This window comes from Bombus affinis, chromosome 13 (genome assembly GCF_024516045.1).
Source record: "Bombus affinis isolate iyBomAffi1 chromosome 13, iyBomAffi1.2, whole genome shotgun sequence".
In the NCBI taxonomy this organism is placed as follows: Eukaryota; Metazoa; Arthropoda; class Insecta; order Hymenoptera; family Apidae; genus Bombus; species Bombus affinis.
The window spans coordinates 3,149,168-3,171,466 of NC_066356.1; the positions used below are offsets into that span (position 1 = coordinate 3,149,168).

The 22,299-nt window shown below is 36.6% G+C and overlaps 1 protein-coding gene, 1 long non-coding RNA gene and 1 pseudogene across 2 annotated transcripts; all 3 read right to left on the bottom strand.

Moving 5' to 3' along the window:
* Nucleotides 1-288: 288 nt before the first annotated feature.
* LOC126923339 (cytochrome P450 9e2-like) lies at nt 289-5,674 on the bottom strand (annotated as a pseudogene).
* A 131-nt stretch (nt 5,675-5,805) lies between these two features.
* On the bottom strand, nt 5,806-8,374 carry LOC126923349 (cytochrome P450 9e2-like). The gene has a single exon (XM_050736718.1). The coding sequence runs from the start codon at nt 8,270-8,272 to the stop codon at nt 6,695-6,697; it is 1,578 nt and encodes a 525-aa protein (XP_050592675.1). The 5' UTR covers nt 8,273-8,374; the 3' UTR covers nt 5,806-6,694.
* A 4,815-nt stretch (nt 8,375-13,189) lies between these two features.
* LOC126923353 (uncharacterized) lies at nt 13,190-21,477 on the bottom strand. Its single transcript, XR_007713125.1, has 3 exons — nt 19,486-21,477; nt 18,396-18,728; nt 13,190-18,154 (listed from the first exon to the last, which is right to left on the bottom strand). It is a non-coding gene; the product is annotated as an uncharacterized LOC126923353 (long non-coding RNA).
* Nucleotides 21,478-22,299: the final 822 nt, after the last annotated feature.

The following is a 22,299-nucleotide window of genomic DNA, read 5'->3' on the forward strand; positions in this document are numbered from 1 at the left end:
AATTTCAATTGAACTGCTCTCTCTACAAATTTTTACTGAACTACGTTACGGACTTTAACTGGTCTGCTTGTTTCTAAGTGGCTACCCTTATTTATACTAAGACTATCATGGCCAATTGTCACGTGACGGATTATTCTATGATAGCGCGGAGTTTTGGTACGTGATTACTTTTGCGGACGCTACAATCTTCAGTTAGCAATCTGCTGGTGTCCTTCGAGAAGTGTTAGGATTTCAGCTTATGTGGATTTCGTGGAAGTATTATTGATGTTTTCCCTTTTTCAGAAGTCCTTGCTGTTGCATTCTTCTTTCAGTATTAGTTTCTGCTGCCGAAAGTATTAGGGTTTCAGTTAATGTGGTTTTTGTGGAAGTATTATTGAAGATTTTTTTAAAAGTTCTTGCTGCTGCTTTCATTTTGCAGTATCAGTTTCTGCTGATGATACGTTATATTCTGCTAAACACGTGGTTACCTTGCTGATGCTAGTATTTAATCCTCTGGCGCGTGTCAGTTGTTTGTCACTGTAGCTGCTGTATGAGAAGATCGTAGCATCTTAACTACTATTATTTGCTTATTGTACTGTGTATTGTATTCAGGAGAGCGCGTGCAAGACGGTACGTGTCAGTGGACGTCTCATTCTTCCTTGTTTCTATTTCGATATTTTTAGATTTTAATTTTGTTCAATAATAATGTAAAGTATTTATACGCATAGTATCTTTTATTTCCTTTAAGTTTTGTGTTTTTAATTCCATTTACCTAGAGTTGCGGGTCGCGATATTCGCGAGTTATGACGCATCCCTTTTACATTTCCCTTTGATATAATCAATAACTTGGATGACAACCGAATGAATTCGACTTTATTTGCGCTCAAATAATTATTTTAATGTTTGAGGGTCCAGAGGCACGTTTTCCTTTTATATAATCGAGTTTAAATTGTGCACAGATTATTTTTTTATTGATTGGAACTATTGTGGATGGTGTTGTAACGGAAATCTTGAAATAAAATTTTATTAAGAATGAAAAAAAGCTAACCTAGATTGTACATGTCCATATGTACGTACTATTAGAGCAGTAATCGATCTAATGTTATTGTATTTTATACATTTTTTCCTATCGAGTATTGCCTAGTCAATCTCAATTTAAATTATGCGTACTTATACGAAATTAATCGGAGTAATGTATTCTACGCTGAAATTTACAACAAAAAAATTACGACAAAATATTTTGTTTTTAGCAAAAAAAATATTTATCTTTGTACAGAACATTAAATGAACTATAAATTGTTCCTAAAAATATAAAATAAAAAGCCAAGTATTTCTGATCGATTAGGTCTATCATACTATTCATTTAGCTATACATCGTGATTAGTCATATCTTTTATTTAATCTTTAGACACCAGAGATGAACCATTTTGACATGACAATAATAACAAAACAATAACAAAACTGAAAAGTCCAGGCCTCAACGATTAATAGCTTTATTTCATTAATTGGAATCCAAGAACTTCTCTTATCCAATAATTAAGACACATGCATCCTTGAATTTAGTTTACTCTATTTTTATGCTAAATGAATTTTCCTAATTTAATATTTAAATTATGTTACAAAATAGTTGATATAAAACAAAACATTTTTTATCAAACTTTAACAAAGCAATTATGTTTAGCAAGTTATACGTTAAATGACATTAATTGTTCGAATCATGAGCAAAAACATATAATCAACCAAACCACGAATTATGTAGGAAATTTCATACGTAAGTAAAGCAAATAGCAATCTTCAATCAGTATCGAGATTAATTGAGAAAAACCATACAAAGCAGGATACAAAGAAAGATTTCAACGTATCGTGTTAAGGTCGCTCATTCCTAAATTCAGTTCCTACAAATTCCATTGGTCATATATACTTTATTATTCCATTAGTTTGAGATGTGCAGTAAGAATATTCTCTGGGCTCAATAATCAGCCAAAATCCATTCTTATCGTAGGTGATTATCACACCTTTCTCATATTGCAACGGAAGTAACATCTTTGATCCAATCTTGACGTTGCACTTGACGAGAATGTGGCGCAGCAATACCTTTATCTCTGTTAATGCGAATCGATTGCCGATGCAGATTCTGGGACCGAGACCAAACGGCATAAACGCCCCCGAATTTATGATCTTCTTTCCATTCTCGAGGAATCTATCCGGATCGAATTTCTGCGGATTTTCGTAGTGCTTGGGATCGTGGTGAATCGCGTCAACAGGTATCCAGATGTTCATTCCTGCTTTTACGGTTAAAGGTTTTTCACCAGGTAAGACTGATGGCAGCTCGAAATCTTTCACGCATAGTCTATCAAAAAATACGGTAATTGGTTGCAATCTCATCGCTTCGTTGATCATGGCATCCAAGTACTTCATCTTCTGTATGGCATCGTAAGTCAATTGTCCGTTATTATTTTCCAACGTTTCGTCGATTTTCTCCTGTAGTCTTTTCAAAATCTCTAGATTTTTGACTAGAAGGTAGAACAGAAAGCTCGTCTGCGTTGCAACGGAATCAGTTCCACCAAAGAATAAGCTAAAAGCGTGATTAACCATGTTTTTCGAGCTCATACCTTTTCCTGGACCCTCTTGTCGTTTACATCTATGAATAGTTGTAGAATATCTGATCGATAAGTGCCATTCTGTTTCCTTTCCTCGATCGTGTTGATCACTTGTTCGGTAAAAAATTTCGCTATATGTTTCTCCAGAAATCTGAGCTGGAGGAGCTTCGCCAGCCAGGGTAGGTTCCTTTGTGTTAGCATTGTCATAGCTTTCCTCAATGTTGTGGATTTCAAGACCGATGTACCGTACGCGTAGAACGCGTTCTTCGGATTTTTTATAGTGTCGACAGATACGCCGTAGACGCAGGTAGCGATTACGTCGTTGGTATATTTAGTCAACAGATGCTTCATTTCTATTTCACCCTCGTCTTCTGTCAGTTTCGACAAGTACATAGTCCGCGTATCTGGTCGCACATCCAGATATTAGATTAAATATGTCTTTAATCTTATTGGAAGTAAACGTTGGCGACAACATGCTCCTCTGCTCTTTCCATCACTCGCCGTTCATAGAAAATAGCATTTCGGCAAAAATAGGATCTATATCCTTATCGACGAAGATACGATGATTGGTAAAGTGATCGAAATTCTTCATAGTAATGGACTTGATCAAATTGAGGTCACGAAATACTATGATAGGCGTGAGTGACTCGTATATGCCGACGAATTTCGCATCGGGATGAAGTTGGTAGGTTTCCAGAATGGTGTCTTGCAAGGTGGACCGTCTGACGAAAAAGTATCCCATATTTGCAAACAATGGCAACGGTGAAATGTGCAGGATTCCATGTGTTACGTCCGGTGACTTTTTACGTTCGAGGCGGCCACCAGCTGTGCACATAGAATTAAGCAGATCGCTTAAGGAACTGTCATAAAACGAGACTTTTTGATTTACCTTTAAGGCCGTTAAGTGGCATAAAACATCTTTAAGTCAAGAGATTCCTTGTGGTTATTGCTCCATCAGGGCTTAAAAATTGGGGAAACGTGGGTTTTCCCATGTTGTCCGGGATTCCATCCGTACGCGAGTAGTGGTGGGGCGATCACCACCCAGTAAAAGTTTTCCTTTGCAACAGCATCGTCACCGGGCTAATTATCTTTAGAACAGCCAACATCTCTTTATCGGGTTTCCACCCTTCAATCATTTACCTACTTAACTTATACCTTACGCACCAGCGTAACTATCTTTTCTACAAAGTTGTTGGAAATATATACTATTTTTGAACTGTTAATCAAGCATTATACTCATTAAGCTACCTCTATCATCCTAATCGAAATAGGGGATCGATCACTTCGTAGCGTCGATTGTCTAAACTCCCGTTGACGCGTTTCCTCGCGATTGCGTCTCTCCGCGAACAGTCGAAGAGACCATGCTTCTTAAATAGATTATGATTTTTCGTGGCGAAATAGTAGATAGCGACTAGTATAGTTACCAAAGACAGACCAAAGGACAAATACTCCATTCTGAGTATTAAATTAAAGCTATTGTTGGAATTTTCACTTTCGACACGTTATCTTGTACAGCGCCCGCTTAATAAGATGACTGATCGTCCGACGATTTATCACGTAGCTTTATAAGTACGTACATATAGAAGGGAACGTGTCTGTGTCCTGATATGCAGGGGCATTTCAAGCATATTCTATTCCCTAACTTTTAAACGTTACTTCTTAAACCAAGCGCGACTCGACGAAAACTAGACTACCACTCCACGTTTTCTTATAGTTATTTCGACTGATACTCATTTTTGTTTTGTTATGTCGACTGATTGATAATTTGGTTAACTTATCTGATCAATTCTCGAACGACACTGCACGCCATTTGCCGTCTTATCTGAAATAACGACATTTCATAATGCAAATATAGTAATCAGAGACTACGTAATGTGTCTTTACATTTTCATACGAATTAATTAAATGTTAGCGAATCGATTAATTTTAAAGTTACAATCTAAACAAAATCATCGTTCACGGGCGACATCATTCTGTCGACGAAACATTGACATAAATTCCTATGAGAATAATTGGAATAGATTGAGGCAGAGCAAAGATCGAGTCGGGAATGTACAAATTCAAATCTTTTATGACAGATTTGAGATTGTCGGTACATCAATAGATTATACGGACGGATAAACGGATAACCTACTCGGAAAAAGGTGTTGGTTCTAATGACTAAGCGGAACTAATCGATGAGATTATTCGATAAGATATTTCAATATTATATGAATATTTTCACACAATTGTTCGATGATGTTATACAGTATGAAAGAAGTATAAAACATATAAACAAAATAGCCGTCCGTCCTTTAGTCGTCATTAACGCATGAATCTTACTTACGTACTAATATAGATACATAAATAAGCATTCCTTATTAGATTAAATTCATTGTTAATAGTTGGACACTATCATTCCATTACCGTGAACTGTTAATTCTGGATCAAAAGTTTCGATTGATTTTTGTTATGAAAATAATTGCTGTTCATTCGTTATTCCATTAATTAAAATGTCGCACATGTTGCACCATGATTCGCAAAGAAACTAATTTTTTGTTAAACTAATATTAGGTAATAAATTAGTATACGGAATGATTCATCTAACTCGACTGTTTTAAGTTATTTATATGTCGTTACTTATACGAAACATCAACCTTAAGTCTTTCTTTGATGGAATTTTTTATTGCTTTGTAACGTAAACTCTTAGGAATCAAATTCGACAGAATTGAATGAATCCGCATGTAACAGATAAAGATAAAGAAAGATATACATGTTTAATTTCGTTTTTGATTCAAATATAAGAAACTTCGTAAAGTATGCTTGTCATGGTATTCTATAGAAAAAAATGAAACTTCCTTTTTCGTAAAATGAAGTATATACAAACATGATAATATCAACCTTTCCGGCATCGTTTCTAAAGTTTTAATTTAAAAAAGTTAAACACAACGCTATGCAACTATATTAGGATGCAGAAATATTATCATGATACTGACGAGCTGTAAATGTTCCGTTTAATTTGGAAGTAACTACATGGTTTTGTTTGTCGCCTGACGTAGCATTGTAGATATTTACTAATGCATAGAATTATCGTTCAGATAGAAATTGTGTTGAATACAACCTAATATTTACTACAGAATGATGCAGCGCTTTCGGTGTCACGTGCCAAAATTATCGCTGATGAGAAACAAATACGGGAAACGATAGTTTGTCAATTTTTTTATCCGTTTAATAATAATAAAGTGAATAGTAATAATAACAACAAATTTTATTAATGGGGAAAACACCATTTTTATAATAATGTAGTAAGATATTACAAGCATAACGAGATAAACAATCAAATTCTAATGCATAAGTTTAACAAAATAAGTTTCACAAAATTTTATGCAATACAAGAGTACAACATGACAATTAATATACAATACACAATATCAGTGTCGCACAAAGATAGAAGATATTGCATTATTTCACAAACGTATCCTTCTTACATTTTGATAGTGGGTAATAAAGGAAGTCGAGTTGGTCGACGTATTTGTTAACAGTACTGCAGACTCTGTTGATGAGATCGTTACCGAATGTCGATTTGCGAATAGGCATATAGAATAATATTGAATGCTGAAGACATAGGAGGGAATGTTAAAGTTAATTCGTATTGTAAGATCAGGACAGTTAATTCTGTTGTTCCAAATATTGCGTAATAATGATAATTCGTTAATAGTCCTACGCTGCTCTACTTACAATATATTCAATTGAGACAATAATCGCTGAATAATCACGATCGTTATATGGCATCAGGTCGCCCCTCTTGTACGCAAGAAACCTGAGAAAATTATGTTGGATATTTTCCGGAAGATAACAGGATTTCGCAGTACTTGGCGTCCATATTGCCAGTGCGTATTTGAGATGAGACAGCACCAGAGTAACGTACGATACTACAAGTGTAATTTAATACCTTCTTGTGTTTTACAGTATAAGATTATCTCGAGTAATTGATTTTTCAAACTCTGACGTGTGAACTATATTTCGCAAACTGTACATTACAAGATATTAATCGTTTAATGATGCGAACGTATGATAAACGTATCATTTTAAAGGCTTAAATTTTTCTACACAAGGAAATCAAAGGTTATTTTACTTCATATTCCATTTGTACAAATTCCATTGGCACCTCCGTTAACCTGGGCAAAGCGATAAGAACTTTTCCTTGGCTCAATGATCAACCAGAATCCATTTTTCGCAGTGGCGCTTATGACACCTTTCTCGAATTCTAACGGAGTTGTCGTTTTCGGTCCGATCTTGACATTGCACTTGGCAAGAAGGTGACACAGCAATACCTTCATCTCTGTGAGTGCAAACCGGTTTCCGATGCACATTCTGGGCCCAAGACCAAATGGCATATACGTGTCCGAGTTCATAATCTTCTTACCATTTTTAAAGAATCTGTCTGGATCGAATTTCAGAGAATTCTCGTAATATTGAGGATCGCGATGAATCGCTTTCACAGGAATCCAAACGTTCATTCCTTTCTTGATCGTGAAAGGTTTGTCACCGGGTAATGCAGGTGGCAGTTCGAAATCTTTAGCACATAGCCTGTCCATGAATATAGCTACCGGATGCAGTCGCAAGGATTCATTCATCACGGCATCTAGATATTTCATCTCGCTTAGAGCATCGTAGGTTAATTGCCCATTGTTGTTTTCCAATGCTTCGTCGATTTCTTGTTGTAATCTTTCTTGAACATCTGGATTCTCGGCTAACAGGTGCGTCGCTATGCAAATTTGCGCGGAGACGGTTTCAAACCCGCCGAAGAAGAAGCTGAAAGCGTGAGAGGCCATACTTTCCACGCTCATACCTTTTCCTAGCTCCTTCTTCTTGTTAGTCTCTAGCAATAGCTGTACGATGTCCGATCTGTAAGCGCCACTCTTTTCTCTATCTTCGACCGCGTCTGTCACGATATCAGAGAAAAATTTCGCGATATAGCTTTCCACGTATTTAAACTGCAATAGTTTCGCTAGCCAAGGGGCATTTTTGTGCATCAACATTGTTAGAGATTTTTTGAAAGTTACTAAGGTTGTACCTATTTTACCGTACACGTAAAACACGTTATTTGGATCTTTTATTGTGTCCACGGAGACACCGTACACGCAGGTAGCGATCACGTCGTTTGTATATTTACTCAGAAGGCTCTTCATCTCCATTTCACGCTCGTTCTCCGGCAGTTTCGTTAAATGGTCCACGAATTTTACCGCGCAATCAGACATCAATTTGTACATGCCTTTTATCTTGCTAGAAGTAAACGTGGGAGACAACATATTTCTATGCTCCTTCCATAGGTCACCTGTCAGAGAAAATAACATTCCTCCTAACAAAGGGTCCACTTTCTCGTACACTAACGGACGATGGTCCGGAAATTGTTCGACGTTCTTGATGGTGACAGCTTTAATCAGTTCCGGATCGCGGAGCATTAGAACAGGCGTCAGAAATTCGTAGAAGCCAACATATTTTGCTTCAGGATGTAATTGATAAATTTTGAGAATTAAATCGTACATGGTGCATTGCCGTCTAAGCAAGGGACCCATATTTCCAAACAGTGGCGTTGGTGGAATATGCAGAATTCCATGCTTCTTGAATAAATTATGATTTCTCGTGGTAAAGTAGTAAATAACGGCGAGTACTGCTGCCACTATAGACAAAGCGATCGGTAGATACTCCATGGTAAAGTAGTCGGTGAAGGTGTCAGAGTTTAGCGATGACACGATGTGCGCTGTGTTCTCTTACCAAGAAAACTAAGAGTCAACCTATGAGCACAGTTCCTATATAAGAGAACTGGTTTCTGCATATCAGTATGCAGGAGCGTCTCGACGTCGTGAAACTCCCTTGCGTTTGATTTCATCGCTTTCCTCCTACTTTTATCAGTTTTACCGTTTTTATCAGTTAGATAATTAGTTTAACATATTCGGCATAGATTGCAATTAATGATTACATATTTGGAAAAAAAGAAGGATCGAGCATAGCTTTGAAGGAAAAGAAATCAGTCGTTTTATTTGAAAATTGTAATAACCAATCTTCGATATAATTATTCTTATTGCTTATTCGTTAATAAGCACTTACGATCGTCTTCTGTCCATCTGACAATACATTTATTTTATAGTTGTAGAGCCAATTTATTTTTCTTATTAAAATACTTTTCCCACTGAAGTTTTCAAACATTCAAGTATATAAATAAAAATAAATGTTTGCGGGCCGATTATGGGGGGGGGGTGTTTGCAGAGCGGTTTTTTGCATGAGGAAAATATTTAATACTTTGACCTTATGACGTGTTATGATCTTGACGAAGTCAGTGAGATTGGTTATTCTAAATAACCACAATCATTCGCGTAGTTCACTTATCGTTTTGCAATGTCTTACCTTGAGGAAGATAATACGTATACAATTTTTCTTGATAAATAATTCCACTGATTGTGATGCAACATAAATTGCGTCGTGATTCGAAAAGAAACTGGTTTATTTACTTAACGAATTAATGAAGATGATTTGTCCTATTACAGCACTTTAAAGTATTTATTAATTGCTTCTTATACTTATAACACATTACTTCGGAAGGAAATTGTACGGAAAAAACACCCTGCACGATATAACAATTCGTTGTTTACTATTTTGTTTGTTTACCGGCTCACGGAGATTATCTCGTATTTTTATTTGAATATGTTATATTAGACTTGCCAGTGCAATTTCTGTGTGTAATTGTTATGGTACGCGGGGTCTAGAATCGAAAATTTTCCAGTGTTCTGATTACTGTATTATGTTATACGAACGCTTTTTTTCGTATAAAAGACAATTTAGAACAATTTAGACAATTTACGACAATTTACTGTGTAATTTAAGGCGATAAAGTGTTAAATAAATCTTGTTATATAATGAACATTCTAAAATATCGTCACGAAATGATAGTCGATGCAGTCTAGTACTAGTTTGCTTATTTCGATATCAGAGAAAAATTAATTTTGTTACGTTTTCAGATAACATTATCTAAATATATATTTCGTAAATGTAATGTAAGAAGTTATGTAACGTAAAGATTACAGAAGACTATGTAAGTGATATCACGTTATTTTACACTACATTGAAAGAAATATTACTTTATGCTCGGAGCGCGTGAAGCAATATGTATTCGATTTTGTGTAAGTCCATCATCTACCATATATTTTGTTTCAACGCGCTTGCCGAGTATTCTTACGTATTTCGTTGTATTATTATTTTTAATATTCTTTGTATTTCTTTTTATTTTTGCTTCGGTAACGATATATCTCAAATATTTTACTTTTAAATGTTAACATTCGATTCATTACCGAACCTTTTGTCGAAAATTATAATATTCGAATAATCCAATTTGTAGGGAAATAACAACCGTTAACGATAGTTTCGATCATTTGACGAATAAGACCGCCACGATGCGTCTATATTTTAATGGTTTTCGATTTCCTTTTTTCCTTGAGTCGATTGTCGAAATTAGCCAACAGTGAATTGCGCTCGAAGTAGACGGCCGCGGGTTATTTGGATGTCTCTCTTGAGCGGCACGGAACGTCGCGTCGCCTCAGATCCAGGATATTGCGAACGATGGGATCAACGTACGGAAACAAAGCCGGCCACTTAGCGGCAAATTAGCGATGGCTCCGGACGCCACTGTCGCTCTTCATTACACCAGCACCCTTGCACACCCTTGGCATCCAGCGCCGACCGAGCATCTCCCCCTATACTTCCAGGGCTAACCCTCTTAACATCCTGCAGACAATGCAACCGCCTATCTTCCTCACTACATCTGGACCAATTAAATCTCCGCTATGACGAAAAATCCGTCTCCAATCACCGGTAATCGCTTAATTATTCCATGCCTCGACTATTCATTCTCTTCCTCCTGCTTCTCTTCCTTTTTCTTCTTTTCTTCTTCTTCCTCTACATTTTTTCTTTTCTTATATGTATTCCGTATGTGACGAAAGAATATTTCCAACATTATCTTAAACAAAACATATACCGTATGAGGTATGCGAATGAATAGAGTTTTATGTCACTTGCGCCGCATACGAACTACGATATACTTTTTCAACTCGGTGAAGGATTTGAAACTTTCAAACGGACATTTCATACGTCAGAAATAATTGGTACTTGGTAAATAGTTGAAAAAGAAAACTTTGGAGCATCTTAAACAAGTTACTAGATGATCATAGAAAACAGAACGAAGTCGTAGTCACGATCGGCGTCGCGTATTTTGCGTCGCGTATCGCTGCGATTTATTTCCAATTTCCGAGAGCTTGCACCGCCATGGCTTTCCTGCCCGCGGAAATTGAAGGAAACCGAAGAAGAAAAAGGGCGGAGGGCTTCGTGCTCGAAGCTACCACTCCTACCCGAAAGTGGGATGACGGCTGGCCAGAAGGCTGGTGAAGAGTAGGGAAACTCGTGTATCATACTCCATTGTTAAAGCTTGTTGAGAATATGCCAATAGTCTGGAATTCAATTTGACTTGCGAATCACGAACACCGTTTAATATACAGCAGACAAGGAGGTAAGGTAACCGTATGCTGTTTGTTTGGCAGATGACAAACCGGGCAAAACACAAACAGATGCATGAAGGAAGTTGCTTGCACGCGGAATGCTAATTCGATATTAATCTCAATGATAGCCTCATGAATACTCGACCAAGGTGAACTTGATAATTTTAATTGATTTGTCGCACTGTTTACCTGCTCTTTCAGAATATTTAGAATTTCGAACTTTTTCATTTAACAAAACTGCTATTGATATTCTCGGTAGTATTTCACATACGAGTTGAAACTTTCAAATTCCACTCGTTAGAAAATCATCGATTATCACGAATATACTTAATGCGATATTATACTTTTATCTCTGTTTTATGATGTAATACCTTTATAAAGTTCGTCGTTAATAGAGGATATCTTTTGAAATGGCGAAGATTCTTCGGATAGGAAAGTAAAGTACAATTACCCTCATCGTAGGTGTTATTACGATTTTTATAATTTTATTCTTTAAATATATTCTTTAAAAAATGCAGAATTCCAACAACGACAAATTGAATTCAAGATTACACGCAACGAATTTATGCAATGGTTACTGCTGGAATGGTTATTGTTGGAATAAGAATCTGATGTTCTTCTAAGAGAATTTATCTTCTATTTTTATTCACTCCTTGTCGTTATTTCGATTAGAATAGATTTTCATGTAGACTGCATCGAATTACTGGCATTAGCATCGTCTTTAAAGAAGTATTGCGCGTTTTCTAATGGACAGCGTAGCGATTATGTAATCGAACTAATTGATAAAATGTCTCTCAGATTTTATGCAAGAAATTAAAAGGTAAAAGGAATCTATTATTGAATAATTTGTAAGTACGTGTCTGTGCATTGTATCGACAAATAACGAATACTAAAGCCGTGTAATTTATTCGGTACGATGCATCTTCCAGGCGAAGGAAAAATAGCTATGTATATACTTATTGTTAGCTAAATCGAGTCGATCATTGAGAAATATCTCTTGCGGAGATGAAAGGATTCGCGATATTTCTGATATTTTTTTCTTATATAAATCGAAATTTACTATTAAGTTTCAATGAAATATTCATAATCTAGAACGTCTGGGATAAATGTAGAAAGAAGTAAGTGTTTATATCAAGAAATTAATATAAAATTCTCGCAAATAATATCATTAATTATTTTGATGATTAAAAAGTTATGTGACCCACTAACGTTTTTCATTCCTATCGAATAATATTATTAGGAGGTAAATGTTATTAAAAAAGCTAGTCGATATATGAAGACGAACAACAAATTAGCGCATGCGAACGAAAGAGGTACGATGCGACAAAGTCGGGTTCGTTCAAATTTGTTTCTACTCCGATGCCGTCATTAGTTGAGCTGAAGCGAAACATCCCTCGGGGAAATATACCTTAATAATAACTTAAGAGCGATCCTCTTTCTTCCTCTCTTCTTTCTCCCTTCTTCCAGTTTCTGTTTTTAGCGTTTATCCCAACTAGCTTCTCACCTTTCGTTTCTTTCGTCTTCTAATAAGTGCCTTCTCCATTTTCTTCCTTTTTTTATTAAATTCTTCCTCAACTTTCGATGGTTGTAACATATTATCTACATTTCCCATAATTTTTACGATATACGGTAATTTATGATGTAACACGATATATTAATTTTGTGGAAAATATGTGAGACGTAGTAAACGATAGGTTGATATTTCTTTCCCTTTTTGAACAAAATTCACCGTGCAGTTTTTTTCCCTCGGAATGATAATAAGATGATCGGGCTTGTCGCAGAAAGTGGTGCAGTTACGTAATTACGTAGCTAAGCATTCGAGAGCAAGTTAGAAATACAATATATATAATAATATTTTATGGAAATATTAATTAAGTGCAACGCGTGAGTTGATTATCCGTAATTTTTTTTTATTTCATCGTAAGTTCTAACCGATTTAAAATATTTCGAGAGAAACTATTTCGATTAATCGAAATTCATACAATATAACTGTTTTTTTAGAGGCAACGTAGATGTAAGTTTTATTAGTATTTGGAGAAGCTTGATATGCATTATATTTTCTTATCGCGTTAAAATTAGCGATTATCGCTAAACATAATTATACAGTAAAAGATATAGGCACTAGATCGAATGAAAATAATTCTAGTGATTTAATAGATAAATATCATTTTTGAACGACTGGATATGATGGCTAAAACTTGTAGCAATTTTTCATTTATTTAATGCTCCTTAAAAAAGGAAGAAAACATCTAAAACGTCTCGTTTGTAGAAGACTGACGTTCAATTTTCACGAATAGTCGCCAGGAGACGCGAGCATCTACCCTTTCCTTTCTCGTTTTTTAGTTGGAAATTAAAAGCAGCTGGATGCTGCCTCGTTCCGAGCCCGGAATTCCCGTGAGCAAAGTTTCTCAACAAAGGCTGGATTTCTTTCCTCGCTGTTCGCTTCTTAAACGCTGACATAATGTACGAGCTAAGTCCCTTGAATCACCCAAGAGATCGAGACATCCCGGTTTCATTGGTGGAACGTTCCTAAAATGAGAACGTAAATCCATACCATGTTGAAAAGCGATAATACGTCTTGTTTTTCAATACGTATTCCGAACGAAGATTTACAACCAATGAATTCATTTCTGTTGAGACAAAGATATTATTCTCTAGGTATCTCTTCAAAATCTTCACTTTCTTGCTTATCGACCACAACGCTTATTAGAACTAATCCACGACTATCTGACTATCCAGCCGGTTCGATCGACATCAGCCAAAATTTGTTGTTTCATCCTGAAAGGCTAATTTCACGTTTGCGCCGGGCTAGTAATCACGAAAGGCCGGCCAGACGAAACTTGAAAGTTTCGCACACACCTAAATGGGAAAGAGGAAGAACTTTGACTGAATTGAAGACGATAAATATGAGAAAGAGACACAGAGAGAGAAAGTAATCCTTTAATGATCCTGGACACACGAGTCATAGAGAGGAAAGCTTCACCTCCTATCGAAAACAGAAGAGGAAAGAAGAAAGGGGAAGGAAGGAAGAGGAAAGAGGAAACAGCAAAGAGGAAAAAGGAAAGAGAAATGAAGAAAGAGGAAAGAGGAAGGAGAAAGAGGAGAAGGTGGCTGGCTCGATCTGCAGGCATCTGCATAACAAAACGCGCAATTAATAAAGTTCCCGGTATGGAGGGCGACCACAAAAGAGCATTTCGTCCTTTCACCGTTCTCCTGCAACCTTCCATCGCCTTCCTCTCTGTCTCGCCGTCCTTTCCCCCTTTTCGTCTTCACCCCTTCGCCGAAACGAGAATCGCATGGGTGGGGGCAGAATGTAGGTTGGCGGAGTCAGAGGGGATCGTGGAAACAGACAGACACCTAGCTCCGGGTTAAATAAGTCAGGCTTTGTAAGGAATCCTCCGTGAAACGTGGCAATCTTTGCTACGCGAAACTGTTGGCTACGTATTTTTAATATTTTACCGGATACCGGCTTTTCTGCGTTGTTTCCACTCGTTGGATTTGCAGAAGTGGACTTATTTTCGAAGCTTTTCGGCAACTTTCAGCGAGATCGGGCCGCATCGACGATGATTTTTTCGTGAGAAATGGAGGGTTAAATGTAGGATAGTAAGATCTTTAAAACTAACAACAGATCTTTCTGAGTTTTACCGAAAGATTGTTACCAATTCACAAATCTGATTTTCGCGGATTCTACCCAAAGTATGATGCTACCGATCGAGTTAGAGGAGCAAATAGAGCAATAGCAGAATAGGCAGCAGTCGTGCAACAGGACGTTTTCACACTGCCTCCGCTCTAACCGGGGCTTTCTTTTCATTAAAAGCCCAAGCAAACTTTCGAATGAAAATTCGCTTGGAGGGTGTCTGAATTGAATTGCTTGTGCTACCGACCGCTCCCGTCCCCCTTTTCTACATTCTTTCTCTCTCTTTTCCTTTCTGCGAGCCGTCGCGTCGCGTCGGTGCAATCCGAAAGTTTTCCCGCGCAAAATGCGAGTCGCATTATTTATCAAACGGGCGAGGAAGCAGCCGGCATCGGGCCGAGATTTTAACGTTGGCTGCTATCGTGCAGTTGCCTCCCACGGTAAACAGTTTTCAGTCTTCGGTTGGCCAAAAGTCTGGCTAGTTAATATTTCAGACGACTTCGAGCTAACTTCATGCATACTTATGTCGCGACGCGTGACTTCACCCGCAACCAGGATACCACGTTCCCCGATCCACTCCACTAGATTTCCGCGCTAGATTTTCCAATCACAGAATTTTACACCGATTCCTCCCGTTAACTACGATTTCTCGACACAAAATCGTTTGCAAATAATCTTCCCGTGAGATTATTTTTACCAGTTACGGCGAACTGATTTTATTAACGTGGAACAGAGTTCCCTACGCTATTTTTCGACAGTTTCATTTTCGCACTCCCGCACAATGTAATTCCTGTTCGTCGAACGTCACGTTTCACAATTTCTCGCTTGCTTTTTTTTCCAAAATTCCCTTTCTGGCATCAATATATTCAATACACCTTCGCGGTGTAAATTTCGCAAGGGAAAGCGCTATTCAAAAGCGAACAACGACAATAACAACATAGGAGCGTAGCACAAAGGTGACAAAGTTTGAAAATTGTATACGTGCTCTTTCGGTGTCGAAGTTTAAAAATTGTGGTACACGCGCTATCAGTAGGGAAAAAATAGAATAGTTCGGTAAACTTAGTTCGTAGAATTAAACAATACTTTCATCAAAGCGATTAATTCCTTCGTTGCACCGTTCCAGCTGCGTTCTTCGTTAATTAAACGCATGCTTCGGTCGATGCGATTTTTGTGCCTCAATGTAAAATACTCGGGCGAAAAAAATGCACGCATCGTATAATAAAAGAGAAATAATAGCCGCCTTTGAAAGCAATTATTACGGACTTGCAGAATTTTTTGCAGAAAAGGGAACATCGATAAATACGTGCCGATGTAGTCTGACGTCTTTTATAGACGTTAATAAAAAAAATGTCTTCTTTGTGAAGCTATCGAAGAGTATAAAATGGAAGAAACGTTTGTTCGTAGTGATCTCTTCCGGTAATAAACACGACAGTTTTTACTTCCTTCTTCTTACTCTTTTGCAGAACTGATTAATTCTTGAATATTCAGATATCGTAGACCGTATGCAATAAGTATTTTGTGATTATACAAAGTTCTACTATCTTGTTCCGTTGTTAATTGCTTCCGACTGAAACAAAGGCCACGTAAATATAACTCGGAATTGTTTTACGCGAGATAATAGAAATAAGACAATCTAGATGTTGGCAATAAGTTGAAAGATTTCTGCTGCTTTTTAGGGGACAATTGTTCTTTATAGGTATCGCGTCCGTTATTTCCTTATCATCGTGTTTCTTTCGCAGCTTCAGAGGATGCGTAATTCTACGAAATTTTATCTGCATCCCTTTCTACGACGATTCTATAAAAAAATGCATCATCATCGTGCAAACGTAAATCATCTGTATTGCGTAAGCATAACTTTTCGAACTTGATCGTAAGATTTTACATATACTTTCGAATCAACCGAAAGAGTTTATCTAATGAAGTAGAAAAATATATGAAATATTCTTCATTTTTCTCTTTCTTTTTCTTTTAAATGGGTCGTCGCATCGGTTTCGTAGAAAAGTCAGTTTTCCAAGAAATCGGTTTATGATAGGTAGTTTGCTTGTAAAAAGGTAAAAAATGTTTTTTTTAAATGTGGGCAAATACAATCTATTTCTACATTTCTAGAGATATACAGTTTGGTAGTCGATCTCGGTGCTTATAAAAGGGCATTCGCACGCTGTTGCAAACACGCGCGATCACGCGCATACAGGGCAACGTTTCAACTGGAAAACTGACAGGGTGCCGTGATCGATCGGCTCATCAAACATCATGCCATATTGTTGACTGAATCCCTTTTGCGGGGCTGCGAAGCTGGACGAGCTGAAGCGAGAAGAAGAAGCAAGAGGAAGGAAAAGAGCCAGCTAGAGTGTCTATTTTTATTACGTGGTTTAACCTGACGGCGATTGCGCGAACCGGAGACTGATGGCGTTTTTATACACACCTGCGAAGAGATAAGGGAAACTACAAAAAGATCGTGTATCCGCCGGAAATTAATATGGATCCCCGTTTCCTTTCCCTTCTCCTCTTTTTTTCCGAGAACTTTTTGGAAAAACTTTTTGGAAAAGAGAATCGTCGTAACAATTGTTTAATTAATTGTAAATATATTTCGTATTTTCCTTTTTGTATTAATGCTTTATTTTTCTGAATATTTGCGCAAATTTACCTAATTTATTCAGTTGTGTAGCAAAAGAGTGATCAATTGCAAGTTCGAACAATAAGAGATTGATGAAGGGCCCGTTTGATTTTGCGATTTATCCATCATCTAACATCGATGCATTAAGCGTTAAAAATAGAAAGGGTGGAGATTTAAGGGAATTCTTGATATCTTTTCGGTTAAGCGGGATCGATACTTTCAATGGCAGAAAAAAAAACAATCTTTTCCCGTAAATATAAATTACGTATAAATGCGATCAAAATCTTCCGTACTGTAAATCAAATATTATGAACGATAATCTGTGAACTAACTTTTTATCTTGATAAACTGCTTGTTTACAGAAGATTAAAACTGCCGCAAACATTACGCTTATCCTTACTATCTTTTCCCAGATAAGAAAATTCAAATAATGAAGAACGTAATATTTTCATAAATTCTTGGAGTTAGAGTGATTTTAGAGAATTTCTTTGCTCTCCGTCGGTGTACGTACGATTTTTGTTGGCGTGTTTCCGCAATGCAGTCAGGAATAAAATAATAAATTATTGAAGCTATGTTATGTCGCGTCCTTGGTCGTTGGAGGTAAACAGTCTCCGGTCGCGGAAATTGAACAATTTTTCTGCATTTTGTTTACCAGTTGCTTTTCTCCTTCCGTTCTTTCTTTCTATTAGCCTAGCTTCGAGTCATTTGCATTGTTAACAAGCACGTTATATGCGCCCTGTTCGCGTACCAAGTAAATATGCCCTGATTAGAAAATGCAAGTCATTCTCTCTTTCGTAGTCTGAAAATCGTAACTTCTATGTATATGTATATATAGAGGATAATGGCATTTCACTGATTTATCGTAATATGCGCATGGGAGTGTAAATATTTCTGGAAATAACGGAGCATAAATCAATTCGGTAAACACGTTTCTGGGAGATACAATACAACGCGCGCATCTCGTATGTTGACAATCGGAGAATTTTTTAAGCAACGATAGTGAAAAAAACTGTAGAAACACAAAAGCGTTGCGCGTTTACATCTTGTTGAAAAACTTTGTATTTCGGTAAAATGTTCGATATAATACATATTTCTCTGGCGATATGCGGTCCATCCACGTCAACGGAGGTCCTATCTGGTCGCATCAAATATTACGGCTCGTGTAAACACTGCAGGGTGGTAATTAAAGCCAGGCCCTTCTCGAATTATAAACATCGAACCAGGATAAATTCGCCGTAGGTGAAAACCCAGCTAGCGCATTTCCCAAATTCGCTTACACGAGTGTGCACTGTGTGTCATCCTTTGGCTATTACAAAATTCCCATCAAAATTGGCTACAGTGTCGCAAAGATATTATCCCATCAATTCAAATACCTTTAAAAATTTTGATCTTATCGCATACATCGATGTATATATATCGATAAACGTATAATGTATATATGTACATATATATATATATATATATATATATATATATATATATATATATATGATGAAAACACATATTTACTTTCATCGTATTTATGATTTATTTCGCGTTTCGATTATAAATACGTACGTGACTTAAGTGAACTCAGTTGTGACACGTGATGAATTTGTAAAGTGTTGCAATCTTATCAAAAATTTATCCAATTAATTCACGTAGTTTTAAATAGTTTTTAATTTATTTCGTATTATTACGGAATCTCTTTCAGCAATCTATCCAAGCATTCCCAAGATTATTGGACTGAACCAATTTCGATACGTATTTATATTTGAAAATTCTAAACAATTGTTGACGCAAACACTTGTTGTAAAAGAAACTTAGAAAGTAAGTATTTAGGATTAGGTTGTACAAGCTCATTTCGAACTCCAGTCCAAGCACTCATAGAATTCGAGAATCTATGTATTTATAAACACTGAAGGAATCGAATCACATAGTATTTGAAAAGTATGTATATAATACGCACGCAATATCGTAGATTTGATTCGAGACGAAATAGCCGTCTACAATTTTGAAATGGTTTCTTTAAATATAGGAAATGAAACATTGTCTCTTAGTAAGTAAAATTTTTCTATTAAGACCGACTTGGGTTCCCGTTAAACTTGACTCCATCGTTAGTATCCATGTTCCAATGATCTGTTAACTTACTTTTTCTCAAAGTGTACTCAAAGATGATTCTCATAATGTCAGAAGAAGAAGAAGAAGTAGAAGAAGAAGAAGGAGAAACGAGGAGACACGTCGTCAAGCTCATTGCCAAGATCCATTTATTCATTGCCTTCAATTCCATCCATCATCTTCCTAACTCGATGTTTGAACAATTGGCTTGGTCAATCTGTCGTCTCCGAGAGCCATTAAGTAGGATCACTATTCGTATTACACATACATACTATACATTATCGATTCGGTACCCCTCTAGAGATATCTCTCAGTATGGGTTGCGTAACGTCACACTACTTATTTGCAAGAGTTTCTTGTGCGTCACGCTCGTTGCCACGAAAAGGAAGTTCAAGGCTTAATTTGACAAGATGTGACAAACGACGCCAGTCTAGAAAGGGTAAAAATGCTTGGTACAGTCGGCTAGAAGATTGGTATTACATATTTATAGGAGACTCAGCATTGCCTGCTAAAAAATGTCTCGCCATTTCGCACCGACTTCAACTTATTCGTCGTTTCTCTTTGTCGACCACTTTGCCGCGCACCCTTGAAAAATGATCGTACTGTCAAAAACGCCGTCTACCGCGCCCGTCACCTGCGTCTCGACTCATAATTCTCCTTTATAAGGAAAATTATCATCGCTTGTGCTCCACTCCAATTCCACTCTCATTTTCTATATCGAATAACCAAATTGAACTCGCGGTGCTTTTGTAATACTTATTTCACCATCCGATTGATATTTAACCACCTGAGATTATTCCGCAACATGTACTAATACGTGCTATAAACAGATCAGAATAATTAATACACTTGAATATTCATTTTCTCTTTTTTCTTCAAAAGATTTTTTCAAAAGTTATCTTCCCACTATTATCGGTGCTTGTTCTTTACCAGAAATTACGAATAATCTATACATACTGTACCGTTAATTATATTAATAATGTTAATTAATACTATTAATCGTACTATGAATTATAGCGAAATATCTGCAAAATTGAATAATTACGTTACACTGCATTTGTAGCAAAGCGTGATATATTCTACAATATTAAATTAGTCGACAATAATATACTTTGCAAATTTTCCATCAAATTCATCTTAAAATATTCTAATTTTTACGTCTAATTTAGAAATCGTTTATTCAGGCGATTTACATGCAATTTCGTGAAATAGAAATTAATTATTATACCGTTAACGAAGCCTCGTAGATCAGAGGTGTGTTAAAGTTCACCACAAATTCACGAACTCTACTTACTGATGAGATACCTTTTTGCCACGAAGGCAACAGGTTGCATACCGAGAGCAGAGATCACGATCTTGCTAAAGTTCGAGCTCCGTGACATAAGTTCACAAATTGTCTTCATTTGCTTACAAAACGTCGGAGGCAAGTTTGAAAAAATCGCCTGAATTTGCAGGCTGGAATCCTGGAAAGCGTAATGATCGATGCTAGAAAAATTTTCTTGTGAATTTTATTAAGAATTGTCCAATGTTCGTTAATCTAGATATATCTGAATATTTGATATGTAATAATATGTATATTAATAATACAAGAGTGAAAAAAATGCGAATGGATTTGGTCTGGAATTAGCGGTGAAAGTTGACATTTTAAGATGAAGAAGAAAATATAAAAATATTCAAACTATTTCAGACATAAAGTTTTGGTAAAAAGATTTTAATAGATTGCTGATAAGAATTAACGAAGGATTAACTGATTGTTCAAACGAAAAGACGAGTGGCCATTGGACGTTTGGCCAGAAAGTAAAATTGTTTGAATAAGCAACGGTCTTATAGAGAACGTTCGTCAAGTTCATAATAATATAGCAAACTTTTTACGAAACAAATATAATATCGAAGAAACGCTGACTCACGGAAGATAAGACCGTTTCCTCGCTGTGACGTTAAACGAAGTAAAAACACGTACGCGTGATATGGAAGAGATTATGAAACAAAATTTTTAAACGCAACATATATATACACATAATTATTTATCGTAGAATAACATGAAGTTGAAGATTCATGGATTTGAGCAAAATATGTTATTGTACATAAAGAATTCCATTTGCTTTACGAAGAGTCACCCTGTATATGCAAACAATCATAGCCGATAAGTTTTGCAGTTTGCTTCTTTTATTTATTTACAAATTCGAGCTAAGAAGTAATATACCAGTTATACACGAGTAGGATAAACAAGACGTTTAAAACTATTTTCTCCTTTCTCTCTTTGAAGTTATTTAAAACTGACTATTTTTCTGGGATTAAAAATGAGAAATTTATCGGTCAGCTATCTTATGAACGTGTCAATTAATTTGTTTAACAGTGCGACGGTATCGCGCGATTCGACGAATCTGCGATTCGCCTTAGCATTTTCATCGGAGGAGTACAGGGCGAAGCAGCTTATTAACAAAGTTAAATTAAGCAAAGTTTCTGACTCTGATTACCTATGGCCCGCGTCACACGGGCCGGTTTTAGTTTGCTCGACAAGCTTGTTTCTCGCTGGTCCGATAAACCGGCGAGCTTCAGCGTATTATTTCCAAAAGTTTTATGGAATCAGTTTTTACTTATGCCGCCTATCGACGAATAAATATTTAAACGATCAACAGGACAGAATGATATCTCTGCTCCAGCAGTGGCATAATTCTGACGATATCGCATAGGCATAATTGCCAATCGAGCATGTTCAAATGAAAAATGGCTTCGATCACGTTGAACGCCGCGGGCACGCGACTGTTCATTCATTGACTACCGTATGTATTTAATCAAGCCGAATCGAATCGGTTCATACGAATTAAGCGATAAATAATATGGTAG

Excerpts from the sequence above, each read along its gene's own strand:
- LOC126923349 (XM_050736718.1), bottom strand. The coding sequence starts at position 8,272 with ATGGAGTATCTACCGATCGCTTTGTCTATAGTGGCAGCAGTACTCGCC.